At 45.3% G+C, this 15361-nt stretch overlaps 1 protein-coding gene across 2 annotated transcripts in view; it reads left to right on the forward strand.

Moving 5' to 3' along the window:
• Positions 1-15361, forward strand: part of LOC103305423 (protein kinase C epsilon type) — a 159309-nt gene that overhangs the window by 82337 nt on the left and 61611 nt on the right. For both annotated transcript variants that reach the window (XM_054727958.1, XM_054727959.1), the window contains one exon: positions 2034-2188. In XM_054727958.1, the coding sequence (XP_054583933.1) occupies positions 2034-2188 (155 nt within the window). The remainder of the gene's footprint in view (positions 1-2033; positions 2189-15361) is intronic.

Raw genomic sequence — 15361 nt, forward strand, 5'->3', positions numbered from 1 at the left:
GTGCCTTTGAGGCACCTAGAGGGAGTAGCAGAAATTCAGTTGGTTAAGTGGGTCTGCAGCTTGGAGGAGAGGTCTAGGTTGGAGGTAGACCTTTGTGAGTTCTCTCTGAGTCAAGGTGCATTGGGCACTGTGGGTGTGGATGACATCACACAGCGAGTACAGAGTGAGCAAAGGGGAGGGTCTAGAACCCAGTCATGTGGGATACCAATACCTGATGCTGGGAGAGGAGAAGCCTAAGAGGAAGCAGGAAAAACCCTGCCAGAAATACAGGGGGAAAAACACCTGAAAGCCAAGGGAACAAGTGTTTGTTGGAAGAGACAGTGATCAGGGAGAAACGCTGGTGAAAGGACAGGAAAAATGAAGACTTGATAATGATAATAATAACAGCTCTAATACCTTCAGAAACAACAGCACTAGACAGTCTTCGTGGAGCACCAATTATGAGCCAGGCATTTTAACCTGTAATTTAATCCTCATAAGAAGTCTGTAAGACAGGTCCTATTATCCTCCTCATTTTTACAGAGGAGAAAACAGCACAGAGAGATGAAGTCATTAGCCTGGGGTCACTCCGCCAGTAAGTGATGAAATTGGGGTGGGAGCTCTTCCTCCCTCACAGCCCCTTTTCTTCCACGCTGTGTCCCAGAAAAAAAGGCAGCAAGGCAGGGTGCAGGGAGGGCAGGCTTTTCCTCTTTAAAGATTTGGATTCTTTCAAACACAGCCCAGGAACTAGTTCATAGTCGCTACAGCCCAAGTCCAAGTTGGCCACCCTGGAATGGTGTCGCAGTGGCTGTTCATGATGGTGTGGTTCAGCTACATCAGGGCTGTGCTTGCCATGGGAGAGGCTAGCGCAGTGCTCCGGGGCAGTGGTTCTCAAAACTGGGGTCCCTGGACCAGCAGCGTCAACATCAACTGGGAACTAGACGATGCAGGTTCTCAGGCTCCATCCCCGATCTTCTGAATCAGGAGTAGAACCAGGAATTCATATTCTAACACAGTTCTGTGTGATGCTGACGCACAAGTTTAGGAATCCTGGTTCTTGGGGATCCGTGAAAAGGAAAACTCCAATGACTTAGAATCCATATACCTCACAGATGCAGAACACCTTGGCAGAGGCCAGATGGAGGAGCCAGCGGTTCTCAGCCCTGGATGCTCATGGGAATCACGTGGGGAGCTTTGCAAACTGCTGATGCCTGAGTCCTCCCCTCAGACAGTCTGGTGTCATGGGGCTGGGGTTGTCCTGAGCATTCGGGTTTTGACATGAGGATTTGCATGGGGAATGGATGATTGAATGAATGGTCGGCAAGGCGGCCTCTGTACTTCAGAGTACAGAATAGTACTCTGGGGAGAAAGCGAGGCAGGTCTTGAAGGGGAAGGGCAGGGCAAGTGGAAGAGAAGCTAGACATTGAGCCCTTTGTGAATAGCAGTAAAGCCTGGAAAATTCTGGAGATTGTGGAGCGGGAGAAGGTCGTCTGAATTTGTAACAATCTTAACTTAATTTCAAAGAGATGCCAATAATAAAGTAGATGCACGCTATCTGCTTCATGAATGAAGTATCATTGAGAGTTTTGATGTGTCTTAATGGAAGTGATTCTATGAATTTTGACTGAAAACAATATGCTGACATTCTCCTGGTGGCTTCATTTAGGACTCTGTCTGTATGTTAAGAAGGTACTCTGCTCCTCTGACCTCTCAAACATCACCATTTCACCTTTGCTTCATGAACCTTCCACCCCAGCTGAACTGCTCAGTTTACCTGTCCCTAAGCATTCCCACATCCAGGCATTTGTTCGTGTCTTCAGCCCCCGCCCTCCCTCCACACACATACACACAACTCCTCCTTCTCTCCGGGCCTCGCCCCATGTAAAATCCTACTGCCCCTCTCTTCTGCCCGCGCCCCCCCCACCCCCGTCCCCATTCAGAGAGCTCCCCCTTTTTCTAATTCAGCACCCAGTGTCTTGAAGGTGCCCAGTATGCCGGCCTGTGTGGGCAGCGGCAGGAGGACCCGCTAAATGACATTTTCTCCTTCCTTTCAGGACCGCCTCTTTTTCGTCATGGAGTATGTCAATGGTGGAGACCTCATGTTCCAGATTCAGCGCTCCCGAAAATTCGATGAGCCTCGTTCCCGGTTCTATGCCGCAGAGGTTACGTCAGCCCTCATGTTCCTCCACCAGCATGGAGTCATCTACAGGTAGCTCTTCTTTTCTCCTCTCTTTCCTAAAAGTGAAAAATTAAAGCATTTTCCAGACACTAGAGCTGACTTGGCTCCTGCCCAACTGGTCTCTTAGTGACCCGCTTTAGATCAGTTGGTTTAATTTGCTTACAGAGGACTCGGGGGGCAGAGGGTGGCGGCTGTTTATCACTGTGAATGTTAATATTTGAATAGCCCCAGGAGACACTCTGCTTGTGCCAGTTTTGATTGAAAGCCCAAGAACGACATTTTAAAGGCCTGGCGCCCAGCGACCTTGGGGTGACCTTCATTTCTTTCTCTCCCCACCCTCTTCCTTCAACATCAGGGCATTCTCTTTTCATTTTCCTTCTGTGCCATGAACTTCCTCCCCTTCCCAATCTCTTGTCGCTTCCTGAGTTTGTTTGGCTTAGTTGTCTCCAGCAGATAGAATCAGAGAAGGAGGAGCTGCTTGGGGGTCTCAGGGTTTATGATCCCAGCCGAGCAGGGGAAGGGAACTAGACAATATCCAGCAGGAAGTGACTCTTTGCAGATCATCTAGTCCCTTATTACTGCCCTGTTCCCCGGTCCAAGAAAACATGACACACACACACACACACACACACACACACACACACACACACACACACTTTCCAGTAAGGCAGCAGGACTGTTTACGCAGGCTCTTCTGTGAGGTCAGGAATTCTGGGAGGAGTAAATATTTATAATTAGCAACAAGGACACTAAAGTTCCTTAGGATTTTTTCAGTGACTGTCAATTTCTTGGTGTTTGCTTTCTCCTCCTCTTTTTTATTTTATTTTAATGGGGTAGGTTAGCTGGCTTGGTTCATCCCAGAACTTAGTCCCGCACAAGATCTTTACTGGTCAGTAAAACTCCCAGTCCTGGGAGCCATGCCCTGACTAAATGTTCGTAAAGGGCTTCTGACCAACTCCTACCACAGGCTTCCCTTCCTGCTGATATCTCTTAGCTTCCTCTGCTCAGAAACATTCAGTGGTTCCCAATGCGCTGCATAATAAAGCCCATACTTTCTAGCCTGCTGTTCATGGCCCTCCACATTGTGAGGTCATTACTTGTTTCCTATTGATGTGTGACAAACTACCAGCTAGAAATCAATGGGAAAAATATCCTTGGGTGAGGACTTTAAAAAAAAAGAAAGAATTGCTTGATTAGATCAGGCCTATCCAGGATAATCTTTTCATTTAACTCAAAGTCAAATGATTAGGAACCTTAATTATAACTGCAAAACCCCTTTGCCTTTGCCCTATAATATCGCATAACCAAGGTGGTGATGTCCCATCACCTTTTCCACATTGTTTTAGTTAGAGGTAAGCCACGGTTTCCACCAAACTCAAGAGAGGGGGATTATGGGATATGCCAGTCATCGGAGGTCACCTTAGCTTTTGCCTGCTACAGCTCAATACACCTTTCTCTTCTCACTTCCCACAATACCCTGTTTTGAACCCACCAAGGTTCTTAGCTTTCCTCAAACTTATCTGCCAATTCCCAACTTCCCTGTGCATATGGCCCTCCTCTCTACCCTCTCTATCCAGCCCGGAAGCCTCCTGCACTACTGCCCACCTGCACAAAGCCTGGTTGCCCAGCCGCAATGAGCCTCTTCACCCCCCGCACTTTTATTTGCAATTTGAGGCTTTTGTGGCTGCACCTACCACTGTTCACCTTGTGCTAGGGTGAGGCATCCATGTGGATTTGTCATTAAGTTGTAAACTCCTAAGGACCATTTCTTTTTTATTTTAACCCCTTAATCTTTTTATTTTACATAATTTTCTTGACTTCAATTAGTTTAAAACCCTAATCTCTGCCCCCAAAGCAGGTTACAAGCTAGTCAGAGATACCAGGAGTTAGATTGGTGAAAAGATCACCCATACTACAAGGCGGTGCACTGTTAGGTGGCATGGCATGAAAAAGAATTGTCATTCTTTGAGATGTCATCCCCATGCCAGCCCTGTTAGAGTGGGTGGAGTCATCCATAGCTGACCAGCAGGGATTCAGAGGCTCACCTTAAATAATTTGTCCTGGGCCACAGTTAGTAAGTGACAGGCTTAGCAAGACTAACTGACTGACTGATCATCAAGCTAATGCTGTACCTCCTGCCTTTTCAAGTTCAAGTCCAAACTCCAGCTTTCTACTTTTCTCCTCCTTTCCATGTTCCTAAAGGAATGCATCCCTCTCACCAGCCCTGTGAACACTATTGGCTTCTACAAACTATACTTTCTCCCGCTCCCATCTCCTTCCCACCTCTCTGACTGGCTCTCCTTGATCTCTATTACCATCTGTCCTGGCTCCTTCTTCCCTCCAACCCCCATTCGCTAAATTCTGGTTTTCCCCAGGGCCTTCATCTCACTTTATTCTTACCCTGAATACTCTCCTCGAGCAATTTCAACATTTGCATGCCTTCAAAGGACTCCTATGTGCTCATGACTCACATATCACGATATCCAAACCCCAGTTATCTCTAGGACCCCAAAAAAGATCTTTCTCTCAAATGTCTCTCTCAAGACTTGACCTTCAAGGCCTTCTTCCTTCTTCCCTGGCTAGTTTGCAGTGGTTTAGACTTGACTCACTGCTTCTTGGTTTCTAGAAGCAGTGAGTCAAGTCTGCCTGTCTGTCTATCCCTCTCCCCTCTATTGGTTTCTGCCTGTCTGTCTATCCCTCTCCCCTCTATTGTTGCTCAGTAGTCTTTCAAAGCACAGGCTGGTTGTCCCACGTTCCCTTCCTTGCATCCTACAATCCTTATAAGATAAAGCACTGTCCCCTTCCCTGGCTTTGGACTCCCTCCCACCCGACCCTGGGGCTGCTGTGCACAGCTCTGTGGTTTGGACACAGGCAGTGAGAGCACAGGCATTGAGTGGGAGGTGGGGCTCTCTCTGCTGTGTGGCTGGCTTCTGCCCCAGAAAAGGGTGCGTTTTCTCCCCAGAGGAGATGCCTCTTTGTGTTTCTAACAAAGACACGATATGTGCTAACAAGGCTCTGGTGGCCCACAACAATCCTTTCACCACTCCCCCTAACCGTGCACCCCACCATCTAGGTACTCCAGATTGTTTGCCATTCTCCCCCAAATACCATTCTCTTTCATTTTTATGAGCCTTTGTGTCCCCACTGTCCTTGGATTTCCCTTGCTCCTAATCTGTGTCTTGATCAGTGAGTAGCTCCCAGTTCACTTTCCTGGTCTGGCTGCCTCAGAGTTCCCGGTTTAAAAAATATGTAGATTCCACCCTGGAAGGTATGGATGGCTCAGTTGGTTGGAGTGTCATGTTGTCCCATGCCCCAGAAGGTGGCGGGTTCCATTCCCAGTCAAGTCACATACCATTCACCTGTGCAAGTCACATACCACCCAGTCAAGAACCAGGTTGAGGGTTCAATCCCTAGTCAGGGAGCATGCAGAAGGCAACCAGCAGCTCTCTCTCTCTCTCTCTCTCTCTCTCTCTCTCTCTGTGTGTGTGTGTTTCTCTCCCTCCCTCCCTCTTTCCTTCCTTCCCTCCCTCTCTCCCTCCCTTCCTGTCTCTAAAATCAATTAAAAATTATGTAGAGTCCATAATACTGAGGGAGGGGGAATAGAGAAAGAGTTGATGATTGCTAATATAGGGTGATGGTACATGTGGGCTCACTATTCTACTTTTGTGCATGTTTTAACTTTACCATAATAATAATAACCTTTAAAAAAAGAATAGTGATTCCAGGGTAACATTCCTAGAACTTTTTCTTCTAGGTCTCAGTAGGTCTGGTCTGGGGTTCAGGACTCTATTTTTTAAAAATAAATTTTTATTGATTTTAGAGAGAGAGGAAGGGAGAGAGGAGGGAGGGAAGGAGAGAGAGAGAAAGAGAGAGAAACATCAATTGGTTGCCTTCCGCATGGGGATTGAACCTGAAACCTGAGCATGTGTCCTGACTGGGAATTGAACCCATGACCTTCAGTGCACAGGACAGCATTCAACCAACTGAGGCAGACCAGCCAGGACATGACTCTGTTTTTTAAAGCATTCCTCAGGTGATTTAGGGACCACAGGTCTAAAAAAAAAAAGCCATTATGCCTTCAGGGCTATGTCCAATGCTCCTGCTCTGTGAAGCCTTTCCTGACCACCCGGCCTGTCATGGGAATCATACCGACCCTGAGTGACATAACATCTCCCTGTACCAGGCATCTTGCAGGTGCCCTTTGTTGACCTTGTATTTTGACATGAAATGCCCTTCTGTGATTGAGAACTCCACACTTGAGTGCTCACCTAGTTGGCCTAGGACAGTCCCCTGCTTGTAGTAGGTGTTCACTAAATACTTGTTCTTCTCGTCTACAGCTCTAGAGCTTTCCAGTCCAGTTGGTTGCTACGTCATAGGTGTGTACTTCTTGAAAGTCTGTGTTGGAAGCATTCCTAACATACAACACACAGTTTTTTCCCTTGACCCTAAAAGGTCCCCACTTCTTCATATCTTTCCTTTCATGAATTAATGAGGATCATGTGATCCCTATTTCCCATGATGCTTTGTTTTAAGCTGTCAGCAGAAAGCTATTTGGGGTAGTTAGTCTGCAGCTGACTGGAGAGGCAGTGAGTGTGTGTCCTATTGGCTGTCCTGAAGCTCAGGCAGAGTCCACATTTTGTGTGCTACGGGGCTTTATTGGCAAGATTGGCAGAGCCAGTTATTGGAGGAGAGCCTCAGTGCTGAAGTTGAGATTGAATTTTCCAGCCTTCCTGCTGGAATTTACACACAAACTAATTAGCGACTAATTGGCCAGTGTTCAAGAACTGAGAGAAGATGACATTTCTCTGGCCGGTGGCTCACGCATGCAGGAGGGCCCACGCTGATAGGCACGGCCCCCTTTCCTCTGGCCCCTCTCTGTGTAAGGCTCTCCGTGCCAGGCAGCCACAGAACACTGTCTCCATGTCCCTTCCCAGCATTCCTGGGACGCCTCTGTGGAGGGAGGCATTGGCTCACTGAGAGGTGGAGCTTTTGAAGGGAGGGCCTTCTTTCCAAAGTTGGTTCAGGGAACTTTCTCCTCCTCTCCAGCATGCTCCATGCTTGTGCGTTTTTCTCTGAGCTGCTCAGTAGCAGTGGCTGACTCCCTGAGAGCACTCCTCTGCCCATGCGGCATGGATAAGGGGATTGTGTGACCTGCCTGGGCCCTGGGAGGAGAATGAGGCTTGGCTACAGGAATGCATCTCCTTCTTTCATAATCTGGAAGCCAGGAGCACTGCAACAGAGGGTGGCAAAGAACATGGCCTCTGCCACCCTGGCCCAGTGTCCTAACGTTTTATTTTACACCTCAGTGTCCTCATCTGTAAAGTGGGAACAATTGTTGTCCCTATCTCATGAGGTTGTAAGGGTTTAGTGAATTGATAGGTCTAAATAATTTTGAATAGTGCCTGCCACACTGTAAGTTCTCAATAAAGCTTAGCTAATGTTATTATGTCATGGATTGATTTTGATGAAAGAACACTAGAGATCTGTTATCCAGCCCTGACTTCAAAGGGGAGTCCTGGAATTGCAGGGGGGCGGGGATGTATTCCTTCCTTCCTTCTTATAAAATGAAAACTCCTTAGTAGTAGTCATAGGAAAAATAAAAGTTTAAGCAGCAAAGAAAGGTATAAAATCAGTTTTCCCTCTATCGAACTCGTAGTTCCCCAGGGTAAAACAGTTGAATAGTGTCTAGAAAATTCAAGAAATCTTGTGGAGCAAGTTCCTGAACCTCCTTCCATTGGAGCCTTTCAGATAACCCTGCCATGTCTCCTTCATGTGGGAGTCGAGAATAGTGGCTGGAGGTCCGACTGTAGAGGTAGAGGTGAAGGGTATGAAAACATGTGGGAAATGACAAGGTACTTTATTTATGTAAAGTATTATTAATGATTAACATTTGTCACTTGGAGCACTAAAAGTTGGTCTTTATCCAGCAGAGGAGGAAGTCTTAACTTCTAAAGCTCTCTTGCTCTTTAAGTTCTCCAAAACTTTCGGTCTTTAATGAGCCCTCATCACCACTCCCCAGGAGTCAGTCTGTCCCGGAGCCTGTGTGTGCTTGAAGCCAGAACTAGGTGAGCAGTGGGGAGACAAGAGGAGACAGGATGTTTCTGCTTTGGCCCAGGCTAGATCACTCTGTACTCAAGAGGTGCTTAGAAAAGGCTTTCTTTGTTTATGATGATGTTTATGAAAAGTCAGATAAGAATTAAGAGCAGCCCTAGCTGATTTGGCTAGAGCATCAGCCTGTGGACTGAAGGGTCCCGGATTTGATTCTGGTCAAGAGCACATGCCAGGTCATGGGCACCATCCTCAGTATGGGGCGTGCAGGAGGCAACCAATCTATAATTCTCTCCTATCATTGATGTTTCCATCTCTTTCTTCCTCTCCCTTCCTCTCTGAAATCAATAAAAAAGAAAAATAAAAAGAAGAGCAGGGCATGAAGATTTAGTGAAATCTCGGAGCACCTAATAAGCCTGAGTCTTAAATGGCTTGTCCTCTCCAGGTCTGGGGGGCAAAGCCCAAAAGAAGGGGCTTAGAAGGGGTTTCCCTTGGAAAAGTTGGAGATGTGCTGAGGGCTGTAGCTGCACTCTCCAAGCTGGGCCTCCCTGGAAAAGGCATATGAAGTTGTGATGTAAACTGTAGTCTTGCCTTCCTGCTAGTCAAAGGGGGCAAAGTATCTGCCTACCTCTATCCCTGGGATCAGCTCCTAGTATTGGCACAGAGGGCGTTTCCTGACATGATGAAGTCTCCAGTTAAATCCTGTGTTAATAGGTGGAAGATCTAATAGTTAGACTCTCATCGTCTTTCAATTAATCTAATGCTACAAAACAGGGGAGGAGGAGAAATTGGGGTGATGCCTTTTTCCTTCCTAGTCTTCTAGGACCTGTCCCTTCGAAAATCACTGAGGGCTCTTGGGGATGTGTTTCCCCACAGAGCGTTGTTCTCAGCTGTTGGCATTTCCCCACCCATAGAAAACGATATCTTATTTTTAATTTATCATTTTAAAAACACATATACTAACCTTATTTCTACCTTCTTACAGTCCCTAGTATCACATCTGGTAAGAATTCTTATCTTCTGCCATCTTCACCTGAAGTAGAAAATGGTATTTTAATATAAAACTCCTAAGGATCTAAGGGCTGAGTGTGTAATGGGAGGATACAGCTACCATGGCAGGAATCTCAGTTGTGAATGTCAGATCAGCGAGGGCCTCAGAGACACTCTAATCCAACTCCATTTTATAGAGGGAACTTGGAAACCAAAACTGGGCAGTGACTCGCCCAGGTTTACATAGTGAGGTGTTATAAAGCTCAGATGTTATTTTAATCAAAGATGTACATATAGATAAAGTCAAACTGTTCTACCAGGTGTTTAAATAAATAAAAAACTGTTTTCTGCCCTCCCTTCCAGTTTCTCTTTTACAGAGACAACCACTTTCAATTCTTTTAGCTGACACTTTGAGTATAGACCTGTGTATTTGTGAATAACATGCATTTGTTGTTTCTTTTTAAAAACTTTATTTTAGGCATTATCTAGAGACTTTCCACTATGAAAGTGAGACTTTAGCTTTTTGTCCCACCCTTCCCATCCTCCCATCCTCTCACTAGAGTTTACTGTAATTTTGATTAAATGAATATGCATTGTATACATTATTATGACTGTGAAATGTTACTTGGAACTAAGCCATTGGTTTAATTACTTTTCCTTTCCTATACAATTTCTTTGTTTTCCCTGCAGATAAGAAATATCTGTTGGCTCTATGTGTTATTATTAACTCAAACGCTCTATAGATTGTCCACATCTCCCTTCAGGATGTTCAGTGTCATAGGTGTTCTATCAATTTTATATCCCTGGATAAATTTATCCCAAAGCCTTCTAAACTGCTCCAGTCTGAATGGTTCTCCTCAGTGCCTGTTGCATAGCTGTCACCCGGGCATCTCCCTGCACTGTTGTCCTAGCACTTCCCATTTGCTTCTTTCTTATGTGGAAGGTCCTGTCTTTTTTATTCCATGTCTCCTCTTTCTGGATATACTCCCTAGATGTGGTAAAGCAACCCCAGCAGTTTTCTGAGAAAGAGTATGGGAAGGAAATCTTTGAGACCTTCCTTTTATATCTAAAATCATCTTTGTCTTACTCCCTAGCTTGATAAAGAATTTGACTGGGTATAGAATTCTAGATTGAAAACAATTATTCCTCAAAATTTCTTATTGTTTTATTGCCGTCTAACTCCCAATGTTGCCATTAAGAATCCTAAAAATATTTTGATTCTTGATCCTTTGTAAGGACCTGTTACTTTTCTCTGGAAGCTTGTTATTTACTTAACTAGAGGCCTGGTGCACGAAATTCATGCACAGGGGGATTGGGGGGTCCCTCAGCCTGGCCTATACCCTCTCGCAATCTGGGACCCCTCGGGGGATGTCTGACTGCCGGTATCGGGACTAAACTGGCAGTCGGACATCCCTCTCATAATCCAGGACTGCTAGCTCCTAACCACTTGCCTGCTTGCCTGCCTGATCGCCCCTAACCACTTTGCCTGTCTGCCTGATCATCCCTAACCACTCTGCCTGCCTGCCTGATGCCCCTAACTACTCACCTGCCTGCGTGATCACCCCTAACTGCCTCTGCCTTGGCCCCCGCCACCGTGGCTTCATCCAGAAAGATGTCCAGAATGACGTTCAGAAGGTCGTTCGGCTGTCCGGTCTAATTAGCATATTACGCTTTTATTATTATAGATGATGTGGTGTAGGCCTATTTTCATCTATTTCACTGAGCCCTGGATAAATCTTTTCAATTTAGAAAGTCATTTTCTTTAGTTCTGGAAAATGTTTATTTCTTTATTGATTCCTTCTCCTCTGTTTTCTCTTTCTGGACCTATCATTCAGATATTGGACTAGTTAACTGAGGGTTCATAGTAGACAAATCTTGCTGACCACTTAGTTGGGGAACTTTGAGCATCAGTATTTGGTACCTTTCCTCTGAGAGTGCTCAGATTACCCTGGGAAGACACTTCCGGAGTCCTGCCTGGAGAGAGAGGGCATGGCAGCCAATACTGTAGGAGCCAAATGAGGGAAGAGAGTTGGAGTGTCCAGCTCCTAGAATACATGTGTCCATGTAATTTGCTTCTTTTCAGTTCTTTCCTTGGTGCCTGTCCTCTCTCCCTGTTCTACCCTGAGCCTGGAGACCCTCTGTTTCTTTTCTCTAGAAAATAAAGCCCTGGGGGCAGGGAAGAACCTGTGTAAAGTAAAGAAGAATATCTAGTTTATAATTGCTTTTCAGCCAGATATCTTTATTTTGTCTCTCTCCACATCACCCTTACTTCCAGAGATAACTGCTATTGTATATTCCTGAGTTTCGGTGGAACATAAGGCGGGAGATTCTGCAGCATAAATTTAATTGTTCTTGACTTTCCCCATTGCCGCTTTAGGATTCAGCTCTTTTGGGGTCTACCGAGTCATTCACCACTTACCCCTTTGCTTTCCCACTTCCAGATTTATGTGCTATTGTTTCTTCTCGTTTTCTCCTCATCTTTGGGTATTTAAGCCTTTATGTATAATTTTGGGAAGAAGAGCAAAATAGTTGTGGGTAGTCAAGCTACCCTCTATCCAGAAGTCAATAATAATAATAATAACAACAACAGAAATAGCGGGACCTATCATACAGGGTTGTTGTGATGATTAAATGAATCACAAAGTGCTCAGAATTGTGTCTGGCTTGTAACAAAGGCTAAGTAAATGTCTTGTTGTTGTTGTTGTTGCTACTATTGCTATGGCACTCTGTGATTCATTTAATCATCACAACAACCCTGTATGGTAGATCCCGCTGTTATCCATGGGATTTAGGCTCTTTCCAAAAAAGGAGATCCTGCCCATTCCCACCCCATTGCTACCACGGTCAGGTCACCATGTCCCGTTGCTGCCAGCTGCAGTTTCGCGTGGGAAGCAACCTTGTATGCTGGAGACAGCGCTTTGAGTTTGGAGTCAGAGAACTGGGGTGGAATCCTGGGCCTGCCTCATCTTTGTTGTGTCTTTTTTGGGCAGAATATTTAAACTGTTTGAAATGTAGTTTCCTCATTGTACCATGGGAATTAAAACACGAACCTCCCTGGAAGGGAGGTTTCTCATGTTTTGAGAATTACATGAGGAAACATTTGCAGAAGTGCCGAGTATAATCCTTAGTACCTAGGAGGCTCTCTGAGTGTTGGTTGGATGAATGGGAAGCATAGGGTTATGGAGTCAGTGTATGTTATGGCTGAATTGTGTCCCCTCCAAATTCATATTTTGAATTCCTATTCCCCAATACCTTAGAATCTAACTGTATTAGAAGATAGGGCCTTTAAAGAGGTAAAAAGTAAAAATAAGATCATATGGGTGGGCTCTAGTCTAATATAGCTGGTGTCTTTATAAATTAGAACTCAGAAATGTATGAAGGGAGACCATGTAAAGACACTAGGGGAAGACCCATCTATAAACCATATTTGAGAGGCCTCAGAAGAAACCAGTCCTGCCAGCACCATGATCTGGAACTTCTAGCCTCCAAAACTGTGAGAAAATAAATTTTTATTGTTTAAGTCATCCAGTCTGTGGTGCTTTGTTGTGGCAGCAAACTAATACAGAGGACCCAGGATCAAAGCACAGCATTGCCACTTACTAATGGGCAAATTACTTAGTCTCTCTGAGCCACAGTTTCCTCAGCTGTAAAATGGAGCTGATAATAGATATTACATAAAATAAGATGCAGTTTGGGCATACATTGAAAGGTTTAAATAAGCTGAGGGACATAGAAGGGCCTCAGGATGTTGTTTGGGGCCCAGCAAGGCTGGGGGAAAGTATAGACACACTAGCAATGGTGACAGTGAAGCAGTGCCCCTATCTCGTGGGCGCAGGGTGGTGGACATGTGAGGTTGTGTCCCCTTGCAGGTTAAGGGCCATCTAGGGCAGGGCCCAGATTCCAGAGAAGGGGGGCTCTCCCTGGCGATCTGCCAATACCATGACCCCTTGGGGACCTTGGGATGGGATAAGTAAGTACTGATCAATGCACATGGCAGTAACCAACGGGCTGGGACAGCTGACAGATGTGCTTGCATTGGAAAGCTGCAAAGTCTGCCTCAGCCTCTCTGTTGGGCTCCCTTTGTAAATGTCCATCTTCATGAGCACCCCACCACCTGGTCCCTACATGACCTGTTTCCACAAACAAACTGATTTTAGAGGTGTGCATTTTGCCTGGCCAGTGTGGCTCTGTGGTTGAATGTCGACCCAGGCACAGAGAGGTCACTGGTTTGATTCCTGGTCGGGGCATGTGCTCTGGTTACAGGCTCAATCCCCAGAAGGGGGCATGCGGGAAGCAGCCAATCAATGTTTCTCTCTCATTGATGTTTCTGTCTCTCTCTTCCTTCTCTCTCTCTCAAGTCAATAAAAACATATTTTAAAAAAAAATAGAAATGTGCATTTGGGTAATGAGAGTCATTCTCTCTTTACCATTTTGTATAATTGAGGGACTTGTCCTCTTGATAAAGGAATGCTAAATATTATCATGGGTCTTTCAGGAATAGTCACTTTTTTGTAGGTCCACGAGACCTTTACCCCCCACCTGCCCGTGATAGTGTGGGGTGAAGTCACTGTGATGTGATAAAGGGGAGGGGAGAAGGAGAGAGTAGAGACTGAAGAGGTTGGGATGAAAGGCAAGTTTATATTCCTCTAAGGAAGCCATGTCATTGCTGACCAGAGCAGAAGAAGAATTCTGATCCCACTGCCATCGTAGGTTCAGAGCAAACAGAAAATTTGGACACAAAGGGAAATTTCTGATTAAATTTGTTTGAGTGTTTCAGCTGGTAGTGTGTGTTCAAAGAAAAAATAATTAGGGACCCTACTTTTGTGTCTCTCATGACACTTACCAGAGAGCTGAGAACCTAGCATAGTGGTTAAGGACTCTTGGGCTCAAACTCTGTCTCTACTGCTCACTAGATATAGGATCTTGAGCAAGCAACTTACTTCACTAAACCTCAGTTTTTTCACCTGTACAATGGGGATATTACCTCCCTCAGAGAGATACTGTGAGAATCAAATAATGTTAATGCCTGTATAGTAATTAGGATTGTGTCTGGTGCCGAGTAAGCACAGACTACATGTTAGCTGTTGTTATTCCTGTCGTTATTGTTCTATTTCACACGTGGCTGATGGATAGTTGATAAGATTCACTTTGTCCATCTTGAAAATTGTACCCTGAATGTATCTTGCCAGCTGTCAAACTGATGAAAACACTTTGTCGGGTTAAAGTCTTCCAAACACCACTTAGTTTGAGGAGTTGGGACCTGTCTTAGGAAAGAAATTTAGTATGTGTATATTAGTTTTTATCTTATGACTATGAAGTGCTCTACAGAAAGTAGAAATCTTAGAACATGTATTAGTGCGATGTATCCAAAAGTAGAACCTGAATTCTCCTGGACTTAGTCATTTTGATGTTGTTTCTTCAATGCTTTTGGCTAATGATTGAGCTACTAAAAATGGGGATTGTTTTAGCAGACAATGGGTGGCTTTGCCACATTGTCTGTGTGACTGTCTGAGCTAGTCCTGCAGTCTCTGTGGGCTCTGGCTGAGACCAAGATGACTTGGGGTGGGATTGGGGTGGGGTACCTCTGCATGTGGAGGCCATAGGGGCCACACTTAAATGGCTTTGCTTCTCTTTGGTCATGTGGTAATAGGCTGATCATCCCTGCAGATTGTCATGTAACAAGAAGTTGGGACACTTTCTTGCTCAGGCTTCTGCAATAACTCCATGTTGTCTCAGGATAACGTCCGCACTCAGCAAGCCCATCCCCAAGCTTGACCCTCTCACTAGCTTCATCTCTGGTATTTGCACACAAGTTCCTTTCTATGTCCCCTGTCTTCCCAAGTGCTCCTGCTCCCAAGCTCCTCCTTAAATCTCTACTCAAGCCTAACAGGTATTCTCATCAGCACAGCCATACACAGCATGCATTTATTACCTAGATCAAGCATGTCAAACTCAAAGGCTAACACGGGCCAAACAAACGAGGCATACAGCCCGCAGGCGTAAGTTTGACATGCTTGACCTAGATCCTCAACATCAACAATCACATATGACCACTCCCTTTGCCTAGAAATACCATACTTTTCCCTGGAATATCATGCCTCCTTTTTTACTTTTTTTTCTAACCCTTCCCAACCCTTAAGATTCAGCTTCAACTCATTTCCCCTG

Source organism: Eptesicus fuscus, chromosome 16, assembly GCF_027574615.1.
Source record: "Eptesicus fuscus isolate TK198812 chromosome 16, DD_ASM_mEF_20220401, whole genome shotgun sequence".
Classification (NCBI taxonomy): Eukaryota; Metazoa; Chordata; class Mammalia; order Chiroptera; family Vespertilionidae; genus Eptesicus; species Eptesicus fuscus.